At 38.8% G+C, this 25,218-nt stretch overlaps 1 protein-coding gene across 1 annotated transcript in view; it reads left to right on the top strand.

The window, feature by feature from the left end:
• Positions 1–25,218, top strand: part of KCNQ5 (potassium voltage-gated channel subfamily Q member 5) — a gene marked incomplete at its 5' end in the record, with an annotated part of 280,876 nt that overhangs the window by 224,702 nt on the left and 30,956 nt on the right. The window contains 6 exons of the mRNA XM_033512930.1: positions 5,755–5,930; positions 6,365–6,490; positions 13,380–13,490; positions 15,395–15,490; positions 18,740–18,834; positions 20,355–20,381. Coding sequence (XP_033368821.1) covers positions 5,755–5,930; positions 6,365–6,490; positions 13,380–13,490; positions 15,395–15,490; positions 18,740–18,834; positions 20,355–20,381 — 631 coding nt within the window. The remainder of the gene's footprint in view (positions 1–5,754; positions 5,931–6,364; positions 6,491–13,379; positions 13,491–15,394; positions 15,491–18,739; positions 18,835–20,354; positions 20,382–25,218) is intronic.

The raw sequence follows: 25,218 nt of genomic DNA, 5'->3' as shown, positions 1-25,218 counted from the left end.
TTTTCAAAAGTAACTTTGAAATTGAGGATAATGAACTGTCCTGAGAACTATTCAGAAATGACCACTACAAGCTGTGCCTTTTCTCTGGGTCATGGACAATAACTCTAGCTCAAAATTAGACCTTAGAAGGACAGCCTAAGGGTAGCTTAGATTGGGTCACACAATTGCCCAGTTAATTTCCTTTGTGAGTTAATATAGCTGCAGGCTAGATAAAACAACCTCTTGAGTTTTTCTGCTTAATTCTGTAGTTTTGGGGGTAGATATGCCCTACTCATGTCCTAGTTTGTTGCCTCTCTACTGCTCAGTAGCTGGTGCAGACACAGTAATTGACAGCCATTGAAGTTTCCTGCCTATGCACAATAAGAATGTGTGAACTCTGAGTGTTTTCTGTGAATTTATAGCTAGCACTGTTTTGATGACCTAGTGATGATCCAAAAATTATTAAATATTATTTGTTTTTCTATTCAGATAAAATTAAAGAAAAAATTACAAGATTCGTTTAACCTGTATTGTCTCAAAGTATCATTTGTATTTGGAGGGAAAGGATGTTTCAACGTATTAGCATTAAATGCAGGCAGAAGGCAAAGCTCCTGTAAACATATCTTTCCTTTGAAGAATATGAAAAAGAGACAGATTATGCATTTTTGTGTATTAGTTTGAGAATGTGCATGAGCTTGGAGCAGGTGACATATTGTCATTGATTATGTGTCAATAATCATAGAATCGCAGACTAGTTTGGGCTGAAAGGACCAACAGCTAGTTCCAGCCCCCTGCCATGGGCAGGGACACCTTCCACTGGATGAGGCTGCTCAAAGCTCCATCCAACCTGGCCTTGAGCACGTCTGGAAAAGGAGCATCCATTCCCAACCCTCTTTCAGTTTAAGCCCATTCCCCCTTGTCCTGTCATTACATGTTCTTGTAACAAAAGTCATCCTTTCTGTAGCTTCAGAGATTGTCCTGGTGGTACCTCAAGGTGTTGGGACATGGCACAATATCCAAGTATAGTTTTTGTGTTTCCCCTTTGCTTATATAACTGGGTTCATTCCCATGATACCTACAAATGCTGTAAAATCTCACAACATCCAAGAAGCTCACACTAGGAAAGTTTCACTGGAGAAGTCATTGAAAGTAAAACAATTCCTTGTGATGATTTATGATGCCTCCTTTTCTACCATTATTATTCTCTCAGTCACATTATTAACCTCCCAGTTGCCATTAAAAATGCTGATAGTTTAGGAATGCCATCCAGGCATTTAGGAACACCTCCATCAGTAACAAAAGCCACCCAGAGTTTCTGACCAAACTTGAGCAGCCTGAGGCAGCCCAACACTGGCCTTCCTCTGGGAGGTGGGGAACTTGGACTGGCACATCTTGAGTGAGTTATTTAAGTTTGGGTAGTTGCATTACTGACTTTCAGTTAATTGTTTTATGTATTACTGTTCTAGTGTCATTGGACAATGATAAGTGTAATCTGTTACACACATGGGTTTTGGGGTCACTTTTTTTTTGTACTTTTCATGAAGGGGCCCTGTTATTAACATGGTGCCTATCAAATAAAAAAATATTTAGCCAGTTAATAAGCACAAAACTTTTGTGTAATCTCAGGGGTTTCTTGACTGGTACTAGGTGAAATGTCTGAAGTGGAAGAATTAATTGTTTGAAATTTAATTTGAAATTAAGTGTTCAAAAGTGAACAATGCAAAAGCTGCTGAGAGGATTTGAAATCTCAGATTAAAGTTAATGAGGGAGAATGTTATCCACAAGGATAAACTCTGAGACATTTTTGAAGAGTGAATAAAATCATCATCATGGCTGAAGAGAGGCTTAACATTTCGGAAGATCATAGATAAGATATTAGCTTAGGAAATAAAATAAACAAAGGGGTAAAGGTACATCAGAAACCTCTGTCTTTTAGTAAGTCATTATAGAGAAGTTTGGAATTATACTACCCATTACTCAGTCTCATATCTGAATCTTTTCTGGTGCCTTACAGAAAGATACAGAGTGAAAACTGAGAGCCCATTAAATTAACTGAAATGCTGCTATTTAATTCTACCTGTTTTCCTACATTTGCCACGAAAAGATAAAAAGGAAAATAGTGATAGACATCTGGGAAAGTCTTCTGAAAATACAGAAATACCATGGAGACTTTAGCTATATTCACATGGAATATGAAAGGAAGTTCAGAATAATATTTTTCTCTCTTATGGTTTAAAAACATATTGTATAAAAATATGGCACAGAGAAAAATCATAATGTATTTAACTTTTCTTTTTTTCCAGGGTATGTTTAGATAAGAAAATCAATCAGAAAAGACTTTGAACCATTGCAAACTTTTCTTCAGACTCTGATTTCATTTCCAAGAAAAGTTAATTTTGATTTATCTTACACCTGTTCCTAACAAGCTAAACTACACTGAAATAATGTGCCTGCCTGCCTTCCCTGCCTCCTAGGGAAACACAGAAAGGAGGGGCTACCACAGGCAATGGGTATATTCTTTCCTTCCCTATTTCCAGCTGAGGAGTTAGGGAAGGAGTTTTGGTGGGACTTGTGGGTGTGAGGAGTGAAGATGAGAGAGTAAAGTGTGAAGAAAAACATCACTAGCCTAGGAAGATGCTCTTCCCTTCAGCTGTTTTTCAAACAGGTTCCAGTGCATTTTCTGCTCCCCTTTTTCCTCCACCTTTCTTCCCTTTAGAGAGAACCTCATCCCTGCCCTCCAGATAGAAAGGCATACACAAATAGATTACTCCTTTGGACCGATGTTTTTAAAAATGGAAAAGAGAACAATCCTACTGTTGGCTTCTTCATCTCGCATGCTCAGAGAGGACCAGAGACCTTCAGTGGGGCAGGGGGCTCCCAGCAGTGCAGGGCAGAGGCTGTGCTCTCCTGGCAAGACTGAATTAATCTGAATTTTTTGCAGTGGGGGGCCTTCATAAAGCTCTATGTCATTAAAAAAAAAAAAAAAAAAAAAAAAAAGAACCCGTCAGAGCTCTGGAATAAATAAGAATAAGGGCAGGAGTGAGTCACTGAATTTTTTAAAACATTGTCCAATTAGAGGGTGGTGGAGGGTGACCAAACCCCCAAGTAAGCATTTTAATAATTTCTGGACCAAATGCATAATTCCCAATATTTGGGTGACCTGATTATTTTTTAAGTTTTAAGAATGATTTTCAGGGACATACACTGCTCTTCTAATGTTCTCTAACTTGCTGCTAGCCAGTCACCACTAAATCAAAATGGATCTTCCATTGCTACTCTGCTCGGAGGCACTGGGACAAGTCAAAAACACCTTGCCACCGTGTTAGTCACCAGGGACACTGCTTCTTCAGCACAGTCCGTATTGCTCAAGACATTCCAGCACCTTCTATGTTAGCCTTGGATCCACATAAACACAACTAAATATAGAAAGAAGTTTGCTTTAGGTGGGTACATGTGTGCTAAGTGTCTATGCTGACAGTATAGTCAATCAAGATCTAGGGTTTAGTTTGGCAGGGTACAGGAGGAGCCTGTCTCCTGTTACACGATATTCCCCACTCCCCAGTCACTTCTCCTGAAGAGTACAGCTTTTACAGGTCCAAGAGCATAGCTGCCAGATCTAGGGGACATCTCAGATACCTTAAGGCATCTCAAATGGCACTGGACAAATAAATTTGGGCAGCTGAATTAAGCCTTTCTTGTGCCAAGCACAGAGTGTGAGGCAGCTGAGCAGCCAGTAAAAGCCTTCCTGAGGATTAGCTGCACCTCTCTCAGCTGACGTGATTACCTTGTACTGCTTGGGGAGTTTAGACACCTGCTTCACATGTAGACACCTAAATTTAAATATCCTCGTGTGGAGCTCAATCCAATTCCATCTATTTTTTTGATCTCTGTTAGAATTTGTGATGTGTTTTAGGTTTTCCTAGTCAGTTTTCCTATTTCTGAATTCTCACCCAGACCTCCTGCATCTGGTTGTTGTGAACTTGCAATTTGTACTGTGCAAAGACACCTTGTCCACTTCTGGCTCTTCATCTCTGAACTTGCTGGATTTAGAAGAAAATCCAGCATTTTTGGTATCCAATTATGTAGTAGCCTCCTATAATCCACATATGTAGTAGCCAAAGACATTTTAAAATGTCAGTGTAAGACAGGCAGAAGGTCAGCCTGGGCCAGCACAGTGTCAACAGCCAGCAGTGAACAGCCAGGGAGGATTGCACAAGCAGGGCTAACACACAGTGATATTTCTCTACAAGAGTTTCTCAGCCCACAACATCCTGCTATTTGAAGACATCCTGAGCCAGAAGTGGGCTTTTAGTATTAACTATCCCCGGATTAAACCTCCTCCCATAAGATCATCCAGCTGGCTTTAAACCTAGGTAGATTCCTAGCCCCTTGTGACAAAAGTTTCCACAGTTTAGCAGGACAACCCTGAAATCACAGAAACAGGTTGTCTGTACCCTTGGAAATGTAATAAGAGGACAAAGACATCCATAGGTGAGTTCAGAGAAACCCAGTATGTTTGTAAGCAATGAGGGGTGTTTGGACCTCATCTTCCTTTGGTGGCTTCCTTTGGTGGCAGGGCAGAAGGAACAAAGGCTATTTCCTGCTGTACTGCAGCAGACTAAGGAAACAGACTCCTGCATGTAGGCACAGTCAATATCTCTCACTGCTTGCCTGTGGAGGAGGGGAGCTTCACTTTCTGGGTCATTCTTGTAGGAGCTATGCTAGGGACAAGATGTGTGTTTCTATCCAACACTAATGAAGTAAAACTCATGTCAACAAGAACTTGCTTTCAATTATTCATCAACAAACATGAATTTAGATTATCCTTGCATAGAAACATACAAGCACCACAAAACCCTAAGATTAAAATGAGGTATTTCTTACAAGGGCTCTTTAAGCTTTCAAAGTTTGCCAGGGAATTAATCATGAGGTGAGGAAGAACAGAGCTCGTTCTGTGCTTTTCTACTCCGTGCACAACAGCATGTCTACCACAATCATTGTAAAAGAACATTATGCCTTCTCACAGCATCCGTGTGCCATCACTCTGCTGCTTCTCCTCCTCTCCCCTTAAATGCTGTTCTGGCTCTGAGGACAGCTGGCTGATTAGTTCATGCACACCAAAGTCGTTCTCACAGTTTGACTCTGTGACCTGAAGAAATAAATCCTAACACTTGCTGAGCTTCAACTTTCCAAGCTTCCAGCTAAAGGAATGCTTCTGAGTACCCAGTGCTGTATTTCCTCCCTTCCAGGAAATGGTACATCAGGGGAGTTGTGTCCAGAAACTACATTCCTCAAACACACAGTGTCTGTTCTCACAGCAAATTAGTACTGTGCTTCTAAGTCCAATTCTACCAGACTCTCACCACTGGGCCTGCCCTATTTTTTTCTTACCTTAGTTTTCTTTTTTGTCTTTGCACAGAGAAGTTGTTATGGAAAGATAGATAAAGGGGAAAAGTTCTAATCCATCTACTGATTTGTACAGTTTGCTACATCTGGTTTCAAAGTTCCTACATGAGGTTTCTTCAACACTGCTCCTATTATCTACAGGCTTTGAAAATTGCTACCCTCACTTTTCATCCTGGAGACTCATGAGGTAGTTTTGACACCAGCCCTCATAGGGATCTCACATCCCTATCTCAAATAGGAATCTCTGAATTTTGGATTCCCATCCACTACAGGAGACCCTCTTTTGTCCTTCTTATTCAGCTCATGTAGGTGTATGTACTATTTACTGATACTTGGACATTAATGCCTTCTGTAATGTATTTCTTTCAGACATCATTGTTCTCATCGCTTCAATAGCAGTTGTTTCTGCAAAAACTCAAGGTAACATTTTTGCAACATCAGCACTGAGAAGTCTTCGTTTCCTACAGATCCTTCGTATGGTGCGCATGGACCGAAGAGGAGGCACTTGGAAATTATTAGGTTCTGTAGTTTATGCACATAGCAAGGTATGTAATGCTAGAGACTAATTTTGTCTGGTTGATATCTTCACTTGATGTATTCAAAGAGAGTCCAAGGAAATAAGCATTTATCATTTTTGAGGAGAATACCAAAAATTTTCTGAAGTAACATCAGTTGTAATATGAACTAACACAGATACACCAGGCCATGTTTAATGCCAACAGTTTTTAGAGATCTTGAAAATGTTGTCCTTAATGTGCAGCTGTAATTTGTTATATATTTGGGATGTTGCTGAAGCATCAAAACATAAGAGTAGATCTTGTCCACTTTCAGAGAAAATTTGCATCCATAGGGAGGCACTTGACTTTTAACTGCACAAATGCCAAAAAACATTTATAAAGATATTTTCATTATGTCTTCTTGAGTTAAAATTCTATTCAGTCCATAAAATGGAAATTGATCTTTGTTCTCTTTTATCTAGGAATTAATCACAGCCTGGTACATAGGATTTTTAGTACTCATCTTTTCATCTTTCCTGGTTTATTTGGTGGAAAAAGATGCAAATACTGAATTCTCCACATATGCAGATGCTCTCTGGTGGGGCACAGTAAGTACAGAAAAATACCATGGACTTGTTAACCAGTATGCTAAAGTGCTTTGAATTTCACCTACTGAGCATTTTAACTTTGTGTGCTGTTCAGTGAACTGTTTTCACTGGTTTGTGAAAACTGGTTTGACAAAAAACTGGTTTGAGAAACTTCCTCCTTCAGCTATTCATTTGTACATTGACATATTTCAGTCCATCCTGCAGAACAGTTGTTCATGTGTTTCTGCTGTAAACCAGACCACTAAACATTCAAGAGAAGAAAGCATTGTGCTTTTTAACCCATAGCCTTTTGGTAATATGATTTGTGATACGGCCCCACAAAGAGCTGCTTTGATACAAACCAGAGGGCTGTAAGTGGCAGTGCAGGAAGAGGAAAAAGTGTCAGAAAAAAAGAGGGAAAAACATTTTACATCATCTTTGGCATGAGGGTATCATCAATGCCCTTTAAAAGATGTTGTTTCTCCTTCCTCTGTACATTGAGGACAAAGACCAAGAACAAATTTGTTCACTCTGGTTCAGCACTGTTATTTTTTATAGGCATAAAAGGTCTGATTTACTTGAGTTCATAGTTAATTATCAAATCAATTGTTTTTGCTTTGTTGAAATCTGTGGGATCTAAGTACATGCCTGACTGCTTTTCTGAAGGAGGATTATATGAATATGGTTTAAGAAGCTAGGCTTTCAATGAACAACAAAAGGCTAGTTTTGAAGTTTTGATTTTTATTTTCTTTATGGCATAATGTGTAGGGGGTTTTGCTTAAAAATGTCCTATAGTGATCCAGATTTCTCCACTGTGTGAGAGTTACTTAGGCAGCTTAAGAAATCTGCCCCAACAAAGCCTAAGGCAATTATTGTCAGGCAGTGTAAAACTGCTTTTCTTTTCCTTCTGATGCGGTAGAACACACGCAGTGTGCTCTGGCAGTGTCTGGTAGTGAAATGATACCTGGGAGATCATTAATGCTGACAATAACATAGAGCACTCATTAGTTTCCTTGGAATAAGTGTGAGACCTGAGCCAGCCTCTGCCACCTTTCCTTATCAGAGGGATGCAAAGATGAAGTTTTATCACCTCAGACCTTTGGCTGACAGGATATCATCTAGATTTAGTAGTATCTGCAGACTCAGAGTATGCACACAGGGACTGTGCAAAAGCCCTTTTCAGAATTGCAAACATTTGTAAGGAGTTTTGTCTGCATTTTGAGCTAAGGTCAAGGTCACTCACTATTATTCGCGGTAGTTAGTGTATTTGAAATTTGTTCATCTAAAGGCTAGTCATTTGTTGCATGTCCTTCCTGGAGACTATATTTCTGTGTTATCATTGCACAAAATTGGGAGCTTCAAAAGGCCAAACCTAGTAAGTATTATGTGCACATTTACAACTATTCAGAAATATATTTTGCTGAAACTTGTTACTTCAGAACATCAAGGCAGATTGCTGATGAAATATGCGTTTTATCCTGTAGTGCAAACACACATAAAATTCATATTGGCTGGAGTCATGAGAGAAGGTTTTGCATTCAGTTGCATCACTGTAGTTTATTTTGTTTCCCGTTTCTTCAAAAGCTGAGTTCTGGGTTTGCCTTAAAGCTTTCTGATCTTCCTGTATTGACACAGTTGTGAAGCATCTGGCATTGGATGCTGATGTCCTGCTGATGGGAACCCCAGCTCTAGCAGTCTGAAAACACCATTGCCCCTTTAGGGCAGCAGTGGGGATGTGATCCTGCAAGAGACCCTCCTGTGGCTGTGCCTGCTCATGGAATGGATCTTTTCAGACGTCTGATTTCCCAGAAAACAGCCTCTATCTCTCTGCAAGGCCCTGTGTGCCTTAGCACTGCACAGGCAGGGAGTCTGGGCTGAGCAGAGGGTTGTACCCACCTGCCAGCTGGAATGGGAAAACATATGCACAAGGAATGAGAAAGTCCAAGCAAACTCAGCTCCACTCTGGCATCTGACTGAGGCTTATGTTAGAACCAGATCCTTCTCCCTGAGCAGCTCTAGCAACAGGAACAAGACCTTTATTTTAGAATTTGCTTCTCCACTACCTGCTGACTGCTATTTTTTTAAGGAAAAGCCCTGCTAGGAAATAATCATTGTATAAAGTGGTGCTTAAAATATTTTGTACACTCTGAAGTGAAAGTGCATGACTCAGAGGTTATATAAGTAGTGCAACAGAGAAAATCAGGAATCTTGTTCTGATTTCAGCAGGAAAAACAACAAATTTTATTTAAAAACTTGAAAACAATATGTACTGTATATTTTTATATATTTTCTTCTTTCCTCAGTGTGTGACATGAATATATTTAAGTTTTTAATGCACTTAAGCAAGTGCACAAAGTTACTAGAAATCAATGTTTCCCCTTAACCTGTTGTCTTTGCCTTTTAATAATAGTAGGGTTTTTTTACAAAATGTAAAACAGTATGTGGGAAATGTATAATGTGCTTCTTAGTCATGGTTGTTTTTACTGCCAGAGTAACCCACATGCAGATTTTTGAAAAGGACAGACTGTATGGCATTTTAGGAGAAATCAATGCATAACATCATTGGTTTGTTTATTTGCAAAAGTTGCTGCTCTGACTTAAATCACAGATTATCTACCAAGCTCTGGACTGAATTGTCATGGCAGAGACACAAGAACAAAAAGGCTGCATCAAAGTCAGGCACAAATAGTCACATTAATTTTCAGTCTTTTAGAGGCACTTATGCTTCTCCTTACAGGATCAGCACTAGCATGCTGCAATTAACCCATTCATTAACTCAGATTAATTAAGGACCATACACTGCTATGGTTATTTCACTGACTCTATTTCTGAAACCCATATTTACATACAGAAATGAAAAGCAGGATATGGCATCCATATTTACATATGAATACTCCACTGTATTTGCAATTTCATGCTGTACTGTGCAATCTGCTATTGAATCATCATGTTAATATTACTACTGTGAATATTCTTGTGGTTGGGGTCCCCACAGTGTTGCCTAACACAGTAGCACACAATGGTGAGTGTTATATGAAGAGCTCAAGTTCAAAATTTGCTTTGGTAGAGAAGATAAATTCATTTAACAGAAGAAAATAATAAAACTATATGGGAACAAAAGGTCAATTAAAAAACTGAAGTATTTCAAAACCAAACCACACGTGGTTTCCTGAGATATACTGATGTCAGCTAGAACTGTGGACACTCATAGAGACATTTAGTTTGTACATTAATTAGCTTTAGCTGCAAATGTAATGCAGCTGAAGTTTCTGTCATCCTTACACATTTGACAGAATTTCTCTTAATAAGTCTTTATTTTCTAGTAGTACCCAATAGTTACAGCTGGATACAGAATGGCTCTCCACAGTGACCTGTTAATGAGCAAAACATATTACAATTAATTACATTGTCACAATGACTTGCTCATATGAGTTAACATTGATGAAATTTTTCCCATTTAATGTAAAGAGAGCATGAGCAAACTATATTTTTTTTCGGTTAAGCAATGTCAGGTAATGATTCAAAAGGTAAGTACTGCTAGGAGAACATAAAATGACATCACAAAGAAATATTAGGGTAGAGAATGGCCTCCTGAGCTCTATCTCACCTGATTGAAGTCATCTAAGTTATATCATAACATCCATTATTATGTTACCTCATTTATAGTAGTGTATTTATTAGCTCCAGCAATGAGAAAACAGATGTTCTATCATAATTGTGAGTTTTGAGCCTGGCCAGATGACACTGCCTACTTTGGCTAGTTTGTCCAGACCCCTCATTTATAGAAGTAACCAAAATGGAGTGGTTTGCATCTGATGTAAAAGCCAGGACTCAGCTACCTCATTTCACCATGTAGGAGTGTGATTCAGCTGCCTAAACACAGGCATACAGGACCATCAACAACAGTATCTGCTGGACAGTCCGCTGCCTCTCCTGAGAGTGCTCCCTGTTCAGATGCCCTAGTACACCTCTGGTGGTACTAGACTTTTTTTTTCCCCAGACAAGCCCAAGTCCTGCATTTTAGGATAGGATGAGTTACCTTTGGTCCCTTCTCTCTTACCCACACAATGCTAGCTGTAATTTCTGTCTGCTTCTTGCATGATTATCAGTGTTGTCTGGAAATTTTTATGTTGCCATGTTTTCCCATCCAGTCATTTTCCACACCCTGCTCAGTTAATTTAATCTCAGGATTATGCCAGTCAAGGCCTGGCCAATGGTTTAATCATTCACTAGCACTACTACACTGCTACTAATACTACTACTACTACCAGCACTACTTACAAAGATGCAGTGGATTATCCCCAAACTCAACCCTGAAGTTGTCCAAAAAGACATTTTCTTAGCTGTGTGGTGAGAGTAGTATGAAATGAAGATCAAACCCCTTTGCTCAGTGTTGAGTAAGACAGTACAGTGTGGTGCTGACACCTATACACCCCTGTAAAAACCATCCTGAGATAAAATAGCTCAAACTGAGCAAGAAGTCACTGATATTCTTAATCACAGGCTGATACCATTAAGTCCTTAGTACCTAGAAGAATTGAGGGAAAAGCTTTAATAGGGTCTTATTATTTTCTTTGGAGAAATTCCAGAGATACACTCTGTGTGACTGCTCCTGGTTTTGGATTGCTCTCAGATGTCAGGTCCCAAAGGTTCAAGTTTATCTCTGACTTCTTTGGAATACAGTTCGGTGGCAATATCATTAATATGCAGATAACGCTTGGTTCTCTTTCCCTCTCATCAGCCCAGACAGGAGATATCTCTGTACTTTCCAGCGCCTGGCAGAGACAGGGAGCTGGATGGAAGCCAAGAAAGTGGGCTCATTCCAGAGCTCCAAACTGCTTTGCAATAACTGGCCTGGAAACAAATTTTGAGGAACTTTTATTCAGGGATTCATTTGTTCAAGTGTTTCATTCCTCTTGGGCCCTTAATAGCCTCAAACTGTTATGCAGTCACCCTCTGATGTGAAGAGCTGTGATTATCTTCTTCAGCAAACAAATCAAGTCCCTCTGCCAGGCCAAGACCATGGCTGCACCAGCTCATCTCTGCCAGAAAAGAGAGAGTTGTATTCTCATGTTCCTTCCTTCCTTCCTCTTACTCCATCTCAGTCTCTCGCTGCCTTATGCGGGCTCTGGAGCTTGTTAGGCACGTCTGTGAGCCGACACAACAGACCAAAGCACCAGAAGCAAACCATGCAGGAATGTGGATCATTTTCTGTTCCTTCCTGGGTGGCACTGGCTTGACAAAGAGTCCAGAAAAGGCTCAGAAGAAGTGAAGAGGAGCAAGGAAGAGTAAGACCTGATAGGCATTCAAGGTGGTGTGTCTGTGACCAGGCTAGTGTTACAAAACTTGAGACTTGATAACCACTTGAAATTTCAGCTGCAGCCTGAATTCATCTCTCTTACTTAGTCTCTGTGGCTTTCTCAGGGTAAATTACACTCACAGCTTGTTCCCAACAATGGGAGCAATTAAAAGCACTGTTTACTATCTACAGAGTCCTAAATAGTTGAAATCTAATTACTTCCAAAAGACTTTCCTTCTTTTGTCCCGTGGTGACCCTGACATTAAATAGAATTGTTTTGGCCGTCTTGCCTAGGAATGAACTTTGAGGAAGCTGGAAGCAAAATAATGTCTCTAGAAGGCAATTTCCTGAAGAATCTGTTGCTGCCAGAATATTTGCTAAGCCTGAACTTGCCCACATTTGGTACACGATGTAAAATAATTCTCCATGCACATGTTCTCCCTAATAACAGGCCCCGGAGTCCTTGGCATCCAGCCTACTGTTGTCTATCTTTGTCCTTTAACATGGTGTGCCGTTGCCTGAGCACGCGCCCCGCAGCCTCCCAGCCGGCCCTCGGGAATCCTCTGCTCTGCCCACACCTCCTCCAGCTGCCTGCATCAGGCAGCTCTGTGGGTCTGAACTCTGTGAAAGCACAGACACAACTCTTCTGCCAGTCCATCCCCAGCTATGGGATTGGTGTGCTTCCTGGGCCACAAGTCACCTGGAGGGCAATTCCCTGGGTCAGGGAGAGCCCTCAGACTCATCTTTTGCCTTCAAGATGCTCTCAATGGGCCCCAACCACGCCCCATTATCTCAGGGGCCATGTTGCCCATGGCCCATGTCAATGAGCCCTCCCTCCTGCACTAAAACCTGCCTCCCCTTTCTCTTGGACCTGTCCACAGGTAGGTCTGAGCTAACATGGTCCAACAGCCCGAGGTACCTCTGCATCTGCTGCTGCATAGTTACCTTTGGACCTTCCTGTCAGGAGTGATGTAGGTGTATCTGAGCCTGTCAGGAGGAAGGGGAAAGGACCAGAAACTTTACTTAAAGTTCCCAAAAGCTTATGATTAGTGTTTTTCATGTTTCAGAAGAGAATTCACTTCAGATTGTACTGATAGGTTTGCAGAAAATGCAACTGCTTCTTGCAATTCCTTTAACTTTATATCATCAACAAGTATCAGCTTCTTCCCTTCTATATTCTTCCAGTATTATCTCCATGTAATTTATATTTGTTTAGTTAGATAAACACACAGTTTCCTGCAGAGAATAGGTGAAACACCTTCACATCTATGGAAAAGGATACTTTTTTTCTGCCCAGCTTATATAATTTCCTACCATTTTCCTCAAATTTGAGATCAAGACAATTTTTTATTATTTTTAAACTTACTGCTTATTTAGGTGTTTTTCCCACATTTATTATTTATCTCAGTTTTATTTAGTCATAAACAGTATTACATTTTCCCAGGAAAGTGTAAATGTTAGTATGTTTATGTTCATTTTTTTAGAAACAGCTATATGTTTCAGATGTCTTGGATTAATTAGTGGAAATGGTGCTTCATGCAATGTAAATAAACTGCAACTAATCTGTCAGTGACTTCTGGTAAACCATGTTGTTCATTCATTTCTTTTCAGATCACATTGACAACCATTGGCTATGGAGACAAAACTCCTCTTACTTGGCTTGGAAGGTTGCTTTCTGCGGGATTTGCCCTACTTGGCATTTCTTTCTTTGCACTACCTGCTGTGAGTATGCCTATAAAATTCATAACAAATAATAGAAACTCCTGTAGGTCCTGCCACTGTTATGATACAAAAAGCTGAAGGAAGCTGTCTACATGAAGAGCAACTGTTTAAGGCTTTCTGCTCTACAACACTGGTGAAAGTGCTTTCCAAAATCCAAAGAAAAGGTCCTTTCTTTAGTTTTGTAAAATTTCTCTGGCATGGAAAAAACTGGGAAATAACCCTAAATTAGGTTACATACTATTGTGTAAAGTTGAAAATCCATCCTTTTTTATGAATTGCGACTTATATATTACTGCTTTTCTTTCAAGTTTTTCAAAACAAAGCAAAAATAAAGGCACATTGTATGTTTTTCTAACTAAGATTATAGTGAAAAAATTAGCTATTTCTAACAGCTTGTTTTGTGTTCAAGCTGCCAACAGAGAGTAGCAGAAGGCTTTAAATCAACTAATAGTTAATGTTGTTGAATGCAAAAGATGCAACTATTGTTTTCTGTGAATAATTGTAAATAAACATTACAGTTTATTTATGTTGTTTCTGTCAATGCTCAAGAGGCTAATGGAAACTGAAATTATCCAATGACTAAAATATAGAGTAGCTTCAGAAATAAATTCTCATTTTTGTGAGTGAACCTCCTTTTTTTTTAATTAGTTTTGAATAAGTATGAAATGAGAAGTGTCATTTGTATTTTTTGTAATGTCTTCAGTGCTATGTCTTTTGATATTTTAATACCCATATACTTTATCTATAGATCACTATAAAACATGGATGTTATAATACTTCATTTATTTTCAACCGTATAGATAAACCAAGATTAGAAGTCAGAACTTGTTAACAGCATTAAATTATCTGGTGCACTGCATTTATTTCTTACGCTAGCTACAAAGTGTGTTTCAGTATCTTTGACATACTATAATGCATTATAATTATAACCCATTACCTGTTTGTGAATCCTTGACATTTATTGACATCTACTGTAATTAATTCCTTTTGTCACCTAGTCACCACTAACAAGGAAGCCAGTCTTAGTAGCACTACAATGAAAAGATGAATACCCTTGCATATTAGAGATGCCACAACTTTTGTTCCTTATGTCATATCCATGTACAGATACTAGGATTCCTCATAAATAGTTCTGTGCTGAATCTGTCTGTAATACAAGAGCTATGTGGGAAACTTTGGCACTCCTTATGGTATTTTATCCTGACTAAGAATCAAGTGGAAATATGCTTCCTTATAATGCAGACATGTTCAGTAAAAGTATTAAATTCCTTGCAAGTCGAGAAGGAAAACATCCTCAGTCCTTGGATCTATTCAGTTTCAATCAAACTTATCTTACTCAAAGGTAAAAGGCTAAAAGAGGAGAAGTTTCTTAATCAGCTTTTTCAGCCTCTAGAATGAATAATGGGTATTATTTAATGGGAAAGATCAAGAAGAAATGCATTTTCTAACTTTTCTAAAATCAAAAGTTATAATAAGTACTGCAGATGTGGACTTTGATATCCATATATATCTGGCATATCTGTCAGCTGGTCATTTCCTCGTTCCTGACTCAAGTTCTTCTGAATATCCCCGCTTGATTTTATAAAAAAATATCTGTATCTATCTCTATGACCTTGATAGTTGTGCACAACGTAGTGTACAGAACATTGCACTTGCAGGAATGTAGTGTAGCACAAACCCAGGCAATGGGTGGGATGGGTGGTCATTGGCAGCAGATGTTATGTAAGGAATCTCCTGCTTCAACAGGAGAGGGGAACTACTTCTGTGCCTTCTGCTGTCATATACTGGTCATAAATGAGTTATCTGAAGCAACCATATGGTGTGACATCATCACAAAAATATTTGTAATTGGTGATGTATATTTGTTCAAAGACTACCTACACATTGATAAAATGATATTGCAGGGCATCCTTGGCTCAGGATTTGCATTGAAAGTGCAGGAACAGCATCGTCAGAAACACTTTGAGAAAAGAAGGAATCCAGCTGCAAGTCTAATTCAGGTAAATATGAAATCACCAAAGAGACAGTCACAGGTGATTTAAAGTACAGATTGGAACAACTCTTATTATTTCCATTTGGAAAGTTTTGTGGAAATAATACTTAACAGATTGGTTAGTTTCATGACATAACATTGTTCAGTGACTGCTATGTGTTGCCATAATTCTGTACAGAATCACAGATTGATTTAGGCTGGAAAATACCTTTAAGATCATCAAGACAAACTATATATAGCATTTCTGTGTGTAGTTTTTGTTCTTCTATCCACGTCAAAGAAACAGAAGAATGCTAAATGCATGCCTGAAGTCAGAAAGCTCTTTGGAAAAAGAGAACTGATCCCTATACAGCCCAACTGACAGCACAGCGCTCTTGCCTATATTAAGCTACTTTTCATCTACTACAGGGCTTAGAGCATTTCAGTGAGTGATAAACTTGGGGAAGATGAAAAGTGTCCTGCCCAGAGAATTGCTTTCACTATTAGTCAACTCAAAAGCTGGAAATGTAGGCACTAACAATTTCAAAATGTCTGAAATTGTCTGAAGTTGTGCTGACATGATGGTGCAAATCAACAAAAAAAAAGTGGCATGGTATGTTTTAGGCAGCTGTTTGCATTGGCTTTTTCCTGAACTTTCAGTTCTAGTTAAAACTGAGAAAATACTCTAAAGAATAATTTTGCACCAAGCTTTACTCTACATGATGCACTGAAAAAAAAACCAAGGAAATAATCTCCTAGAGTGCTAGTTTATTTTTCTAGGATGATAATTGCTCTATGTGGGCAATCTATTATGATTTGTTTTTTTTTAAATAATAAATCCAAATAAAGAAGCTGGGCATGAATGTACTAGAGTTCCATGCTAAGTACAGATAGATGTCAGACTGTCTTTGAAACATTCTTAAAGTAAATAAATATTTTTAATTATTACTGTTCAATTATTTTTAAATCCCAAATATTTCAAATTTAATATTTGTTAGAATAATAAACAAAAATAATTCTGCTCCTTTTGTGTCTAGTTTAAAATGACTGTTTGGTGTATTTTCTATCACTTACATTACAATCTACTACTTCCAAGCTTGATTGCCAGAGGAAACATATAATAGATTTAGGTTTTGGATATAGCTTTTATTATTATTTTATGACAGTTCAACCAAATTATTAGTAAGAAAGCATGCTAAATAGATTAAGAGTAGCCAGCTGCCCAATTTTGGAGAGTGACTCTCATTGGGAAAATTATTGTGAACGGAAGACATTTGTTGTGGGATCTCATGATGAAGGTTGTTCAGCAATTACATGTTCATTTAAAGGTTCAACACTTTCAGTGATACAGAAATTAATATAAAATTGCTGGTAGAGATATTTTCTGAAGGCACAAGGCCTGGAAAAACAGGAAATATGAGAACAGGCACACAGGAATAAAACCATGGACAATCTGGGTGACTTCTAGGGTGAAAGGATTACTGCCAAATGTTTTAATACAACAAATACAAAACTTGATCTAGAAACTGAATCTAGATTATTACAAGATGTCTCTATCCCAGTATTAGTGAATCAGGAAAGGATTTGATGAAGCATGAGAAATACAGAAAAGAAAGACTGGGAAAGAAGGGTCAAGAGCTTCATACAAGTTTCCAGTATGTTACTACACCTGGTTTTGTTAAAGTCCTTAGATACATAAACATAACAAGGAGAAGACTGATACTACTGAGTATGATGATGCTCACACTAATATGCTACATTCTGACTTAGCATCTACAGCCTGTGAGACTGGAATATTGGAGTAAATAAAACATTGGGAAAAATGAGTCAAGGACTGGAGAAAAATTTGTGTTCATAAATGCAGGATGTGTCTGAACTGGATATCATTAGGTACTGTAAGAGTGCCCAGTTTTTTTTAAATTGTCTCTAGTTTAGCAGATGTCAAATGTCTAATTTCTAATTTCTAGATCAATTGTCTATTTTCTGACCAGTTATGCTGTAGAATTAGTCTGGGCTAACTCTGTTGCCACAGATAGACTCTTTGCTAGAGCTTCTTCCTGACCAAAAGATAGCTGTAGAAAAGTGAAATGTTTTGTATGGATACACTTTTCTCAATTTCTTTCGTTCGTAAGAAATATTTAGTCTGAGAATTATTTGAACACAGGAACTCAGAGAGGAAGTCTTGGAACCTACTGGACCATTTAATGTAGCAGACAGAAACATAACAAGTAACTGGGTATAAGCCAAACCAAAGAGTTTCAAATTATAAATAATGCAGTAATTTTTGACAATGAGAATGATCAACCAATGAAGCAATTTTCAAAGTGAGTAACAGGTTCTCCATCTGTTAATGAAGACTGGATGTGTTTCTGGGAGATACGCAGTAGGAAAAAACAGGGTATTAGATTCCATGCAAGAATACCTAGATGACATTTAATGGTTGACAATATACAGGAAGCACAGATGCTCAGTTAATACAAATTAATATGGTTATGCTGACATCAGGGAACATGTCCCAGCTTGTAGAACCAAGGCTCATCTTACTATCTACATGCACTATAAATCTAAACAATGGGTACATTTTCAATGCTATGCTTTGGTCACTTGCCTTTGAAATTATTCCTTTTGTGTTTTTAAACATTTAACAGTGTTTCAAACTGCAGCAAATGCTTCTCTTTTCTTCTAAGTGCTTTTTATCTGGTTTTCATTATGATTTTCAGAATGTATTATGACATTTTCTTTACGTCAAACTGCAAGTTTGTGTGGGTGTCCCCTATGGACTTGTCACAAATAAACCACTGCAATACTTTTCTGAGCACCTTTATGTGCAGAACATCTCCTGGTGCTTTCACAGAGCCAGTAACTCTTATTGCATAAGGTGCACTGGGATTCACAAAAGTTTTGGTAGGTTTGTACTGGTATTTCCTGAATCAGCCTAAGCGAGCACATCCTGGTCAGAGCAAAATCCCTTCACTCCATAGTCAGTGCGGTGGCATTGTCACTTCATTTTCTTGGTTCCTTTGTGCTTTTCTATTGTTTCCCCATACCAGGCTTCCTGGCGGTTTTATTCTACCGACGCCAGCCGAACAAACGTGGCAGCCACCTGGCGATATTATGAAAGTATTCTTCCTCCCCTCAGGCATGTATCAGTGCTATGAATGATAAGAGAAAAATACGACTTGTATTGGTTACTAATCTTCTTTTCAATTTTTTGTTTCATCCCCTACTCCCTCTTGCCTTGTTTTTTTTCTTTTTTTACCTTATATCCTGCACGTAGTGTGTATGGCGTAGTTATGCTGCTGATGAGAAATCGGTTTCCATTGCTACCTGGAAGCCTCATTTGAAGGCCTTGCATACCTGCAGCCCTACAAAGTAGGTACAAATATGGCAGCTGGTGCTGTTTTTGGTGTCTGTTCAAGCTTATAGAGAACTAGCATTTGTCTGTTTTGTCTTGGTTTGTTGTCTTAAGTCCTCTCAAGTGTTCTCATTAAAAATTTCAGCTAACAGATCAATATCAGGTAGGAGTCCAGGAACAAATACAAATCATTGCTATTTATCTTAGAAATGTACAGGCATTAGAAACATTTTCCCAACAACCCACTCATGCATCATGGTTAATGATTCACCTCATTCCAAATTATCCTTAAGGAGAAATATTAAGTTTAATGCAGAGCTTCTTCCTTGGTTCAATGGTATTTTTATGCCTGTGCCTTTGTATAAGGCTGTAGCTGCAGATCTACCTTTCTGAAGAAAGTGTGCCTTGTGGTATTTTGCAGGTAAATGCACTGGGGAATTTGCTCCTTTTTGTCATAACTTCTGATATATTCAGTATTTCCTTAGGACAAACTGTACAGACAGTGGAAGATGACTCAAAAGACCTGTTGCCACAGTTTGGCAGACAGGAAATATTTGATGTCCTAGTTTGGGTGAGAATTCACAGAGTTTGGCAGCCCAAGACTTTTCAATACTTTTCAATAATTCAGTAAAAGGTTTAGGAGAAGGCAGCAAGTTGACTGATTCACTAAGGGGCACAAATCAGGAAGTAAAAGACACTTGATAAACATCAAAAAGGAGAGCACTAAGAGCCTTATGGGAAAGCTCTGATAAGCATCTTAACTGTTGTTAATTGCAGACAGTGCAAGAGAATTAGTGGTTTCTCTCAAAGCTGGGTGATGAACATCCACATGACAGTAAAAAGGTAATTGTGTGCCAAAAAGCTCAGCCAAAAAGAAGTTTGGCTGGGTATCCAAAGCTGATCTTTGAATTTCAAAGAGTTGACAAGAACAGAGCCGTAAGTAATCCATTACCATAACTGTAATTCCAAACTGCTCCACACTAAAAGGAGCTTTTAGATTAAAAGTTACATGAAGTATTGATATTTTACATATACAAACAGGTTGAAAGCAACGTTAGTATAAATGGATGGATAGAAATTACATAAATAATGAAGCTGTATCCCACATAAAACATTCTAAAATATGACTGTCCCTCAAAAGTGCATCTACTTCATATTTTAAATAAGCATATTGCTGTGCTATCCTAAAATTGAACCTTTTTATTCACCAGAAATAACTTATCTAATAAGAAACTACAGCTTTCTGTTATATATGTGTCATCAATGCATTTTGCCTAAGTGCTTTGCCAACTCAGTCTGCAGTGGTATGTACTAAGCATGTTATGCATGTGTTAAAAAACCTGAAAAGTTCCTTTTCCAGAAGCACTGTAGTTATGAGTCTTGCTTGAATGCTTTGTGGTTGCTATGTAACGTGTGTTGTACACCAATTAACATACCCATTTACGTTTATCATGCATATAACATCATCTGTAACTAAGTAATGTGATTACTATCTGCATAACAAGTGTGTTTTTCCCTCCCACTCCCTGACCTGAAGAAAAGAACAAGGGGAATCTTCTAGCAGGTTTGTAGTTTCTTTTATTTCTTTTATCTGTGAAATTGCTGTTTCCTAATGGCTTTTAGATGTCTTGGGTTTAGATGTCTTGGGTTCTGTGTAGTAGGTTCAATGAACTGTTGATAGATAATTATCACAAATTGAATTTTTTTTAAACTCATATGCTGCTGAAATTTTCTTCTTTGTCACAGTTTCTCTATGGGAAAAATAGGCAATTTTTTACACATCTAACATGCTGTAGCTTTGAGGGGCTCAGTTCAGTGGCAGATCAGTCAGTGGACCCGCCTCCCCAGACCCAGCTCCTGGGCAAGGACAGGGCCCCAGTTTCTGCTGTAAAATCAATGCAGGAATTGCAGTGGAAGTTACAGACACAGAGTTTAATTTGGCAATGTGAAGAAGCCCACCAGCCCTCCATTGCAGGGAGGACCCTTTGATGGGGCTCATTGAATGTACCTTTTGTCCTGCAGGAGCATCCCAAAGGGTTCCTCAGTGCCATGTCTCCACATTTTCTAACTTTTCTGTCATCTCCTCCTAAGGAGCATTTTGGGACACAGGAGGTGGGGGGAAAGCAGTGTCTCACCTCCTCCTGGCTGCATGGCTTGCACTCCCCCGTGGCCCAGTTCAAGCAGGGGAGCCAGACTGCTATCTCTGCTGAAGAAAGCCCCACTGCTGGCAGCTGGGAGCACAGGTGGGCTTCTATCTAGCCTAGATCCCAGCTGAGCACCGACTGCCTACAGCTGGCAGTGGCATGTCCTAAGGCAGTGGGAGAAAATCCTGGTCTTTGCCGTAGTGATAGCACAGATCCTTAGGGATAGGAAAGGCCTCAGTGGCTATAAGAGGAATTATCTCAGAAACTCATTAGGAATGGGAATCAGCAGGCGTTTGGCAGCTGGCACTTTGGTATCAGCACACTCAGAGAACAGCAGACTTTACCTCCCAGCAGAAAATGCTGAAAAACCAAGGAAAAAAGTGTTGATGACACATCAGCCCCTGAAATACATTCAACCCTGAGTTGTACTGTGGTTCACAAATGCTTCTGGGTTATTCAGTCAGGGATGAAAGTCTTCACATCAATTACCCATTCCACTTCCCAGACTGCTCCTCTGGCACCTGACTCCAACCTTTTCCTCCAAGCACATGTAACTGCTGTTAGTGTCACTGTCACTCAAGGGGACAGGATTTGCTCTGTCAATTCTGGGACTTTCTGCATACATAACCTCCACATGCTTGCTAGCAACATATTGATCTCATTAAATTATTACAGTCTGATCCAAACTTCTTGTACTCACCAGCTGAATTTCCTAGTCCTTTGACAGAAACATTTAAAATTGACTTTTTTAAAGGTGACACAGAAGTTGCCAGAAAATGAGTACATCCCTCTAAAACTGGGATTTGTGCAGAGGGGAGAGGTTATGCCCAGCTGTACTTGCAAGCACTGAAAGAGACAAATTTACTAGAATCTTCTTTTTCATCTGCTGGAAACTAGATGGAAAAAAAACCAAACACCCAGCTGTCAAAACCATGTTATGTTCTCCATATTAATGATAACAGTTGTGGATTCAAAAGAAGTCAACAATTTAGCTGATTTATTCACTTTATTTTCATGGAATGGAAGATGTTTGCTGCTTCAGAAACACGTAACTAATGTGTGAACTGCTGCAAGTTAGTGTATATGTAAAAATGAACTAGTTAACTTCTGAGATCATGTTCTACAGTAAAAACCCTACAGAACACTCAGTGCCTTTTAAAAAAAGGTGTATTTGTCAGTGGCTGTTTATTGCTTTTACGCTGATATATATCACTGTATGTTTGTATCACTGGAAATACATGTGGTGTATGTGGTCTTTTGTGGCAAAAGATGTAAATGTGAACTGCTGCAATGTACTTTGAGATAACTGTCCTTGACTATTTAACTTGTTTCTTACTGCAATGCTAAATGACTTGCATGGGATGCTGTGTGAATTAAGTAAGCTTCTTGTTTCACTCTTTAAATGAAGACATGTTTGCACAAGTAGTACATTGGATTGCATTCTGAACATGCTCTTTGCTCTATATTCCCTTCTAATAACAGTAAAGAAAAACTAGTATTGTGTTAGGGAAAAGTTCATTCATCTTCTTTCCTACAAAATTGACTTATATTTCCAGAAATTAATTTTTGTGTTTTGTCATGTACAGACCTACAGCCTTTCATTAGGTAGCTAAATGTTGCTACTCCTTTGAGTTGAGAGAGCTGTGCTTATCAGCTGTAGCTTCAGATTGATTTTAATAAAAATATGTATATTGTATTTCCCAAAATTTTATACATAAGTATTCTGATTAATCATTTATCAGAGTACTGGTAGACAACCTCTCTGGAGTATCCAGACTATAAATGAGATATTTCTATAAATCAGTTCCAGAGTTGTGCAAGTTATTTTAAAAGCCTATATATTAAACCCTTAATATCTGCAAATGCACACACTGAAAACAGTATTTATTTTTGTTCAGTTATACAACATATCTGAAATAGTTTCTGTGCAGGAAACTAGATCAAGACTGATGAATCTTGTGACATACGGAGAGCATAATCAGTCTTAAACTGTCTGTAGGACATGCACTGAGTGTCTGCAAAGGATGAATGTCACCCGTCTAGTCTTGTAACTCATGAGGCTGAATATGCATTCCCTATTCAGACAATTCTCTCTGGTGCAATAAGGAGCAGTTTTGCCAGTATAAGATCTTCAGGGGAAAACTCAGCCCTGTTCTGAGGGAAACAAGTGAATTATATTATGGAATTCTTTCACCTCCTATACCATATCTGTTTCTAAAAGTAGATTTAATGTAAACACTTTGCATGCACCATATAAAAAAGAAATTGCCAATGATGCTTAATCTAACTTGAGGTGGAAAGCCTAACCCCTTACCTAGCACTGGAATGCTTAGTAACAGAGTCCTCTATCTCCCCTCACTCCTAGTAAGCTTTGTAGTAATAAACAGAAGCTCTTCAGGATGTACACCCCTCGGAAACATAGGTATTCAGCATCCTGCCTATTCACATGATGTTTGAGAATGCCAACTAACATCAGGTGCATGATTCATTCATTTCCCCTCCTTAGTGCTTTAAATTTCATTACTTCTCCAAATGATGTTTCCTATTTAAGTGCTTGTAAGTCCCTTTTTGCTTGTTGCCTGCAATACCATTAACACGATGGCAGCAACACCAGTTGTTCCAAATTGATCCAGCCAGACAATTGCAGTGCGCAGCACACCGCGGTTTTACGAAGCCCCATTCCTCTTGTCTGCCTGAGACTTTAACTTCTGGAATGCATTACCCTGTGGAGATCTAAAACTGGGGTTGAATATTTGGGGTAAAGCCATTTCCCCAAGTCCAAGAGGATTTTTTACAACCATGGCAGTTGATTTCTCCATCTAATAATCAGTGGAGAATGTTAAGCTATAACATGCTAAGCAATTGCAGCAGTCAACATGTGTGATTGTTCTTGGAGAAGAATCCCCTTGGACACAGGTTGTGGATGATGTGCCTTGCATCCTGTGCTGGAAGGTAAAAGAGTGCATGTGAAATAAAGCATCTGCTTCGGCTGAATTCTGTGGAAATTGTGTCTCTTACCAAAAATGGTAATTCCTAGATAGATGGATCTTACGGGAAGAAGCCTATGACTCATATCTCAAGCTGATTGCATTTTTTCTTACTTATTGAAAATAATGTAAAAGACAGTAGAAGTACAAACTGATTACAGAAAATTAGGATCAAAATAGTTTCTCCTCATTTAGAAATTGTTTTGGAAAAGGAAAAAAAGCACAAACAGCCTGAATATTTACTTTTTTCCATTTGACAATTGAACTATAATATACTGTGGCCTGAAATTCTTGTTATTACTTATTGAAGGTATGAGATATAACACTAAATTTCTTGAGTTCATGGTCCTAGCATGAGACTGGTGGCAAAGTCTTGAATGTTTGAACTTTAGGTCTCACAATATTATCCATAATATTGAGCATTTGCTCAACTTAGCTTAATTTCAGTAAAAGGATTTGTAGGCTCAGTAGGAATCAATACCTGTATTTATAGGTAGTTAACTGCTGAAAATTGGCATGTGCATTTGCTTGCTGTTGTTTGCCATAGGTGATAATTTCTGGCAGTTTTAGCTTCTGTCTCAAGACTCAAAGTGTGCTTCTTCACCCTCAGGCACTCCAGCTATTTCTGATTCATTTCAATTTCTTCCAATACTTGCTTCCACCAATTGGCTCAGCATGAAAAGCTGAAAAACAAGGTGTAAATTGTGGCTAGTAGCAAGCAGTAGTGCTGCAGGTCTGAGGCTGAGGCAGAGCAGAAGTTTAACTTGACCAGAAATATAGGAAGGTGGCAGGCAAATGGGGGAGTTGGACTGGGAAGGAAAGGGATGCTCAGTTATCAAAGTATAGGGAGATGGTCCGTGGAAGACAGAGGGAGCAAAGGTTTGTATGCATTTTTCAGTTAAAACAATCTCTTACCCAGAGTAGTCATTTGGACCAGCAGAAGGTGATCGTTCCCTCTGCAGTGAAGCTACAGTGACCTCTAGTGTCCCTACAAACCTATTCATAAATCAAAGGTGGTAAATGCAGAATTTGAAGAAATAAAAACTAGAAAGTCATTTGCTATCCTAGGGATGTGAACATCTTGGGCATGCAATGGGAGCAGTGAGTCATAAGATCCTACAACTGACCTTTCAGAAGGCAGGCAACTACAGAAAAGTCGTTTGCTTCCTTTTCTACAGCTGCCAGTTGAAATTATCACCACTAAAAGATGCTTCAAAGCTCTAGTGTTATCAATAAGAATACATTCCACAACTTTTAACCTGCAAGAATA

Source organism: Parus major, chromosome 3 (assembly GCF_001522545.3).
Source record: "Parus major isolate Abel chromosome 3, Parus_major1.1, whole genome shotgun sequence".
Taxonomy (NCBI): domain Eukaryota; kingdom Metazoa; phylum Chordata; class Aves; order Passeriformes; family Paridae; genus Parus; species Parus major.
Note: the sequence above shows the minus strand (reverse complement) of the source record. Positions and strands in the feature narration are given on the sequence as shown.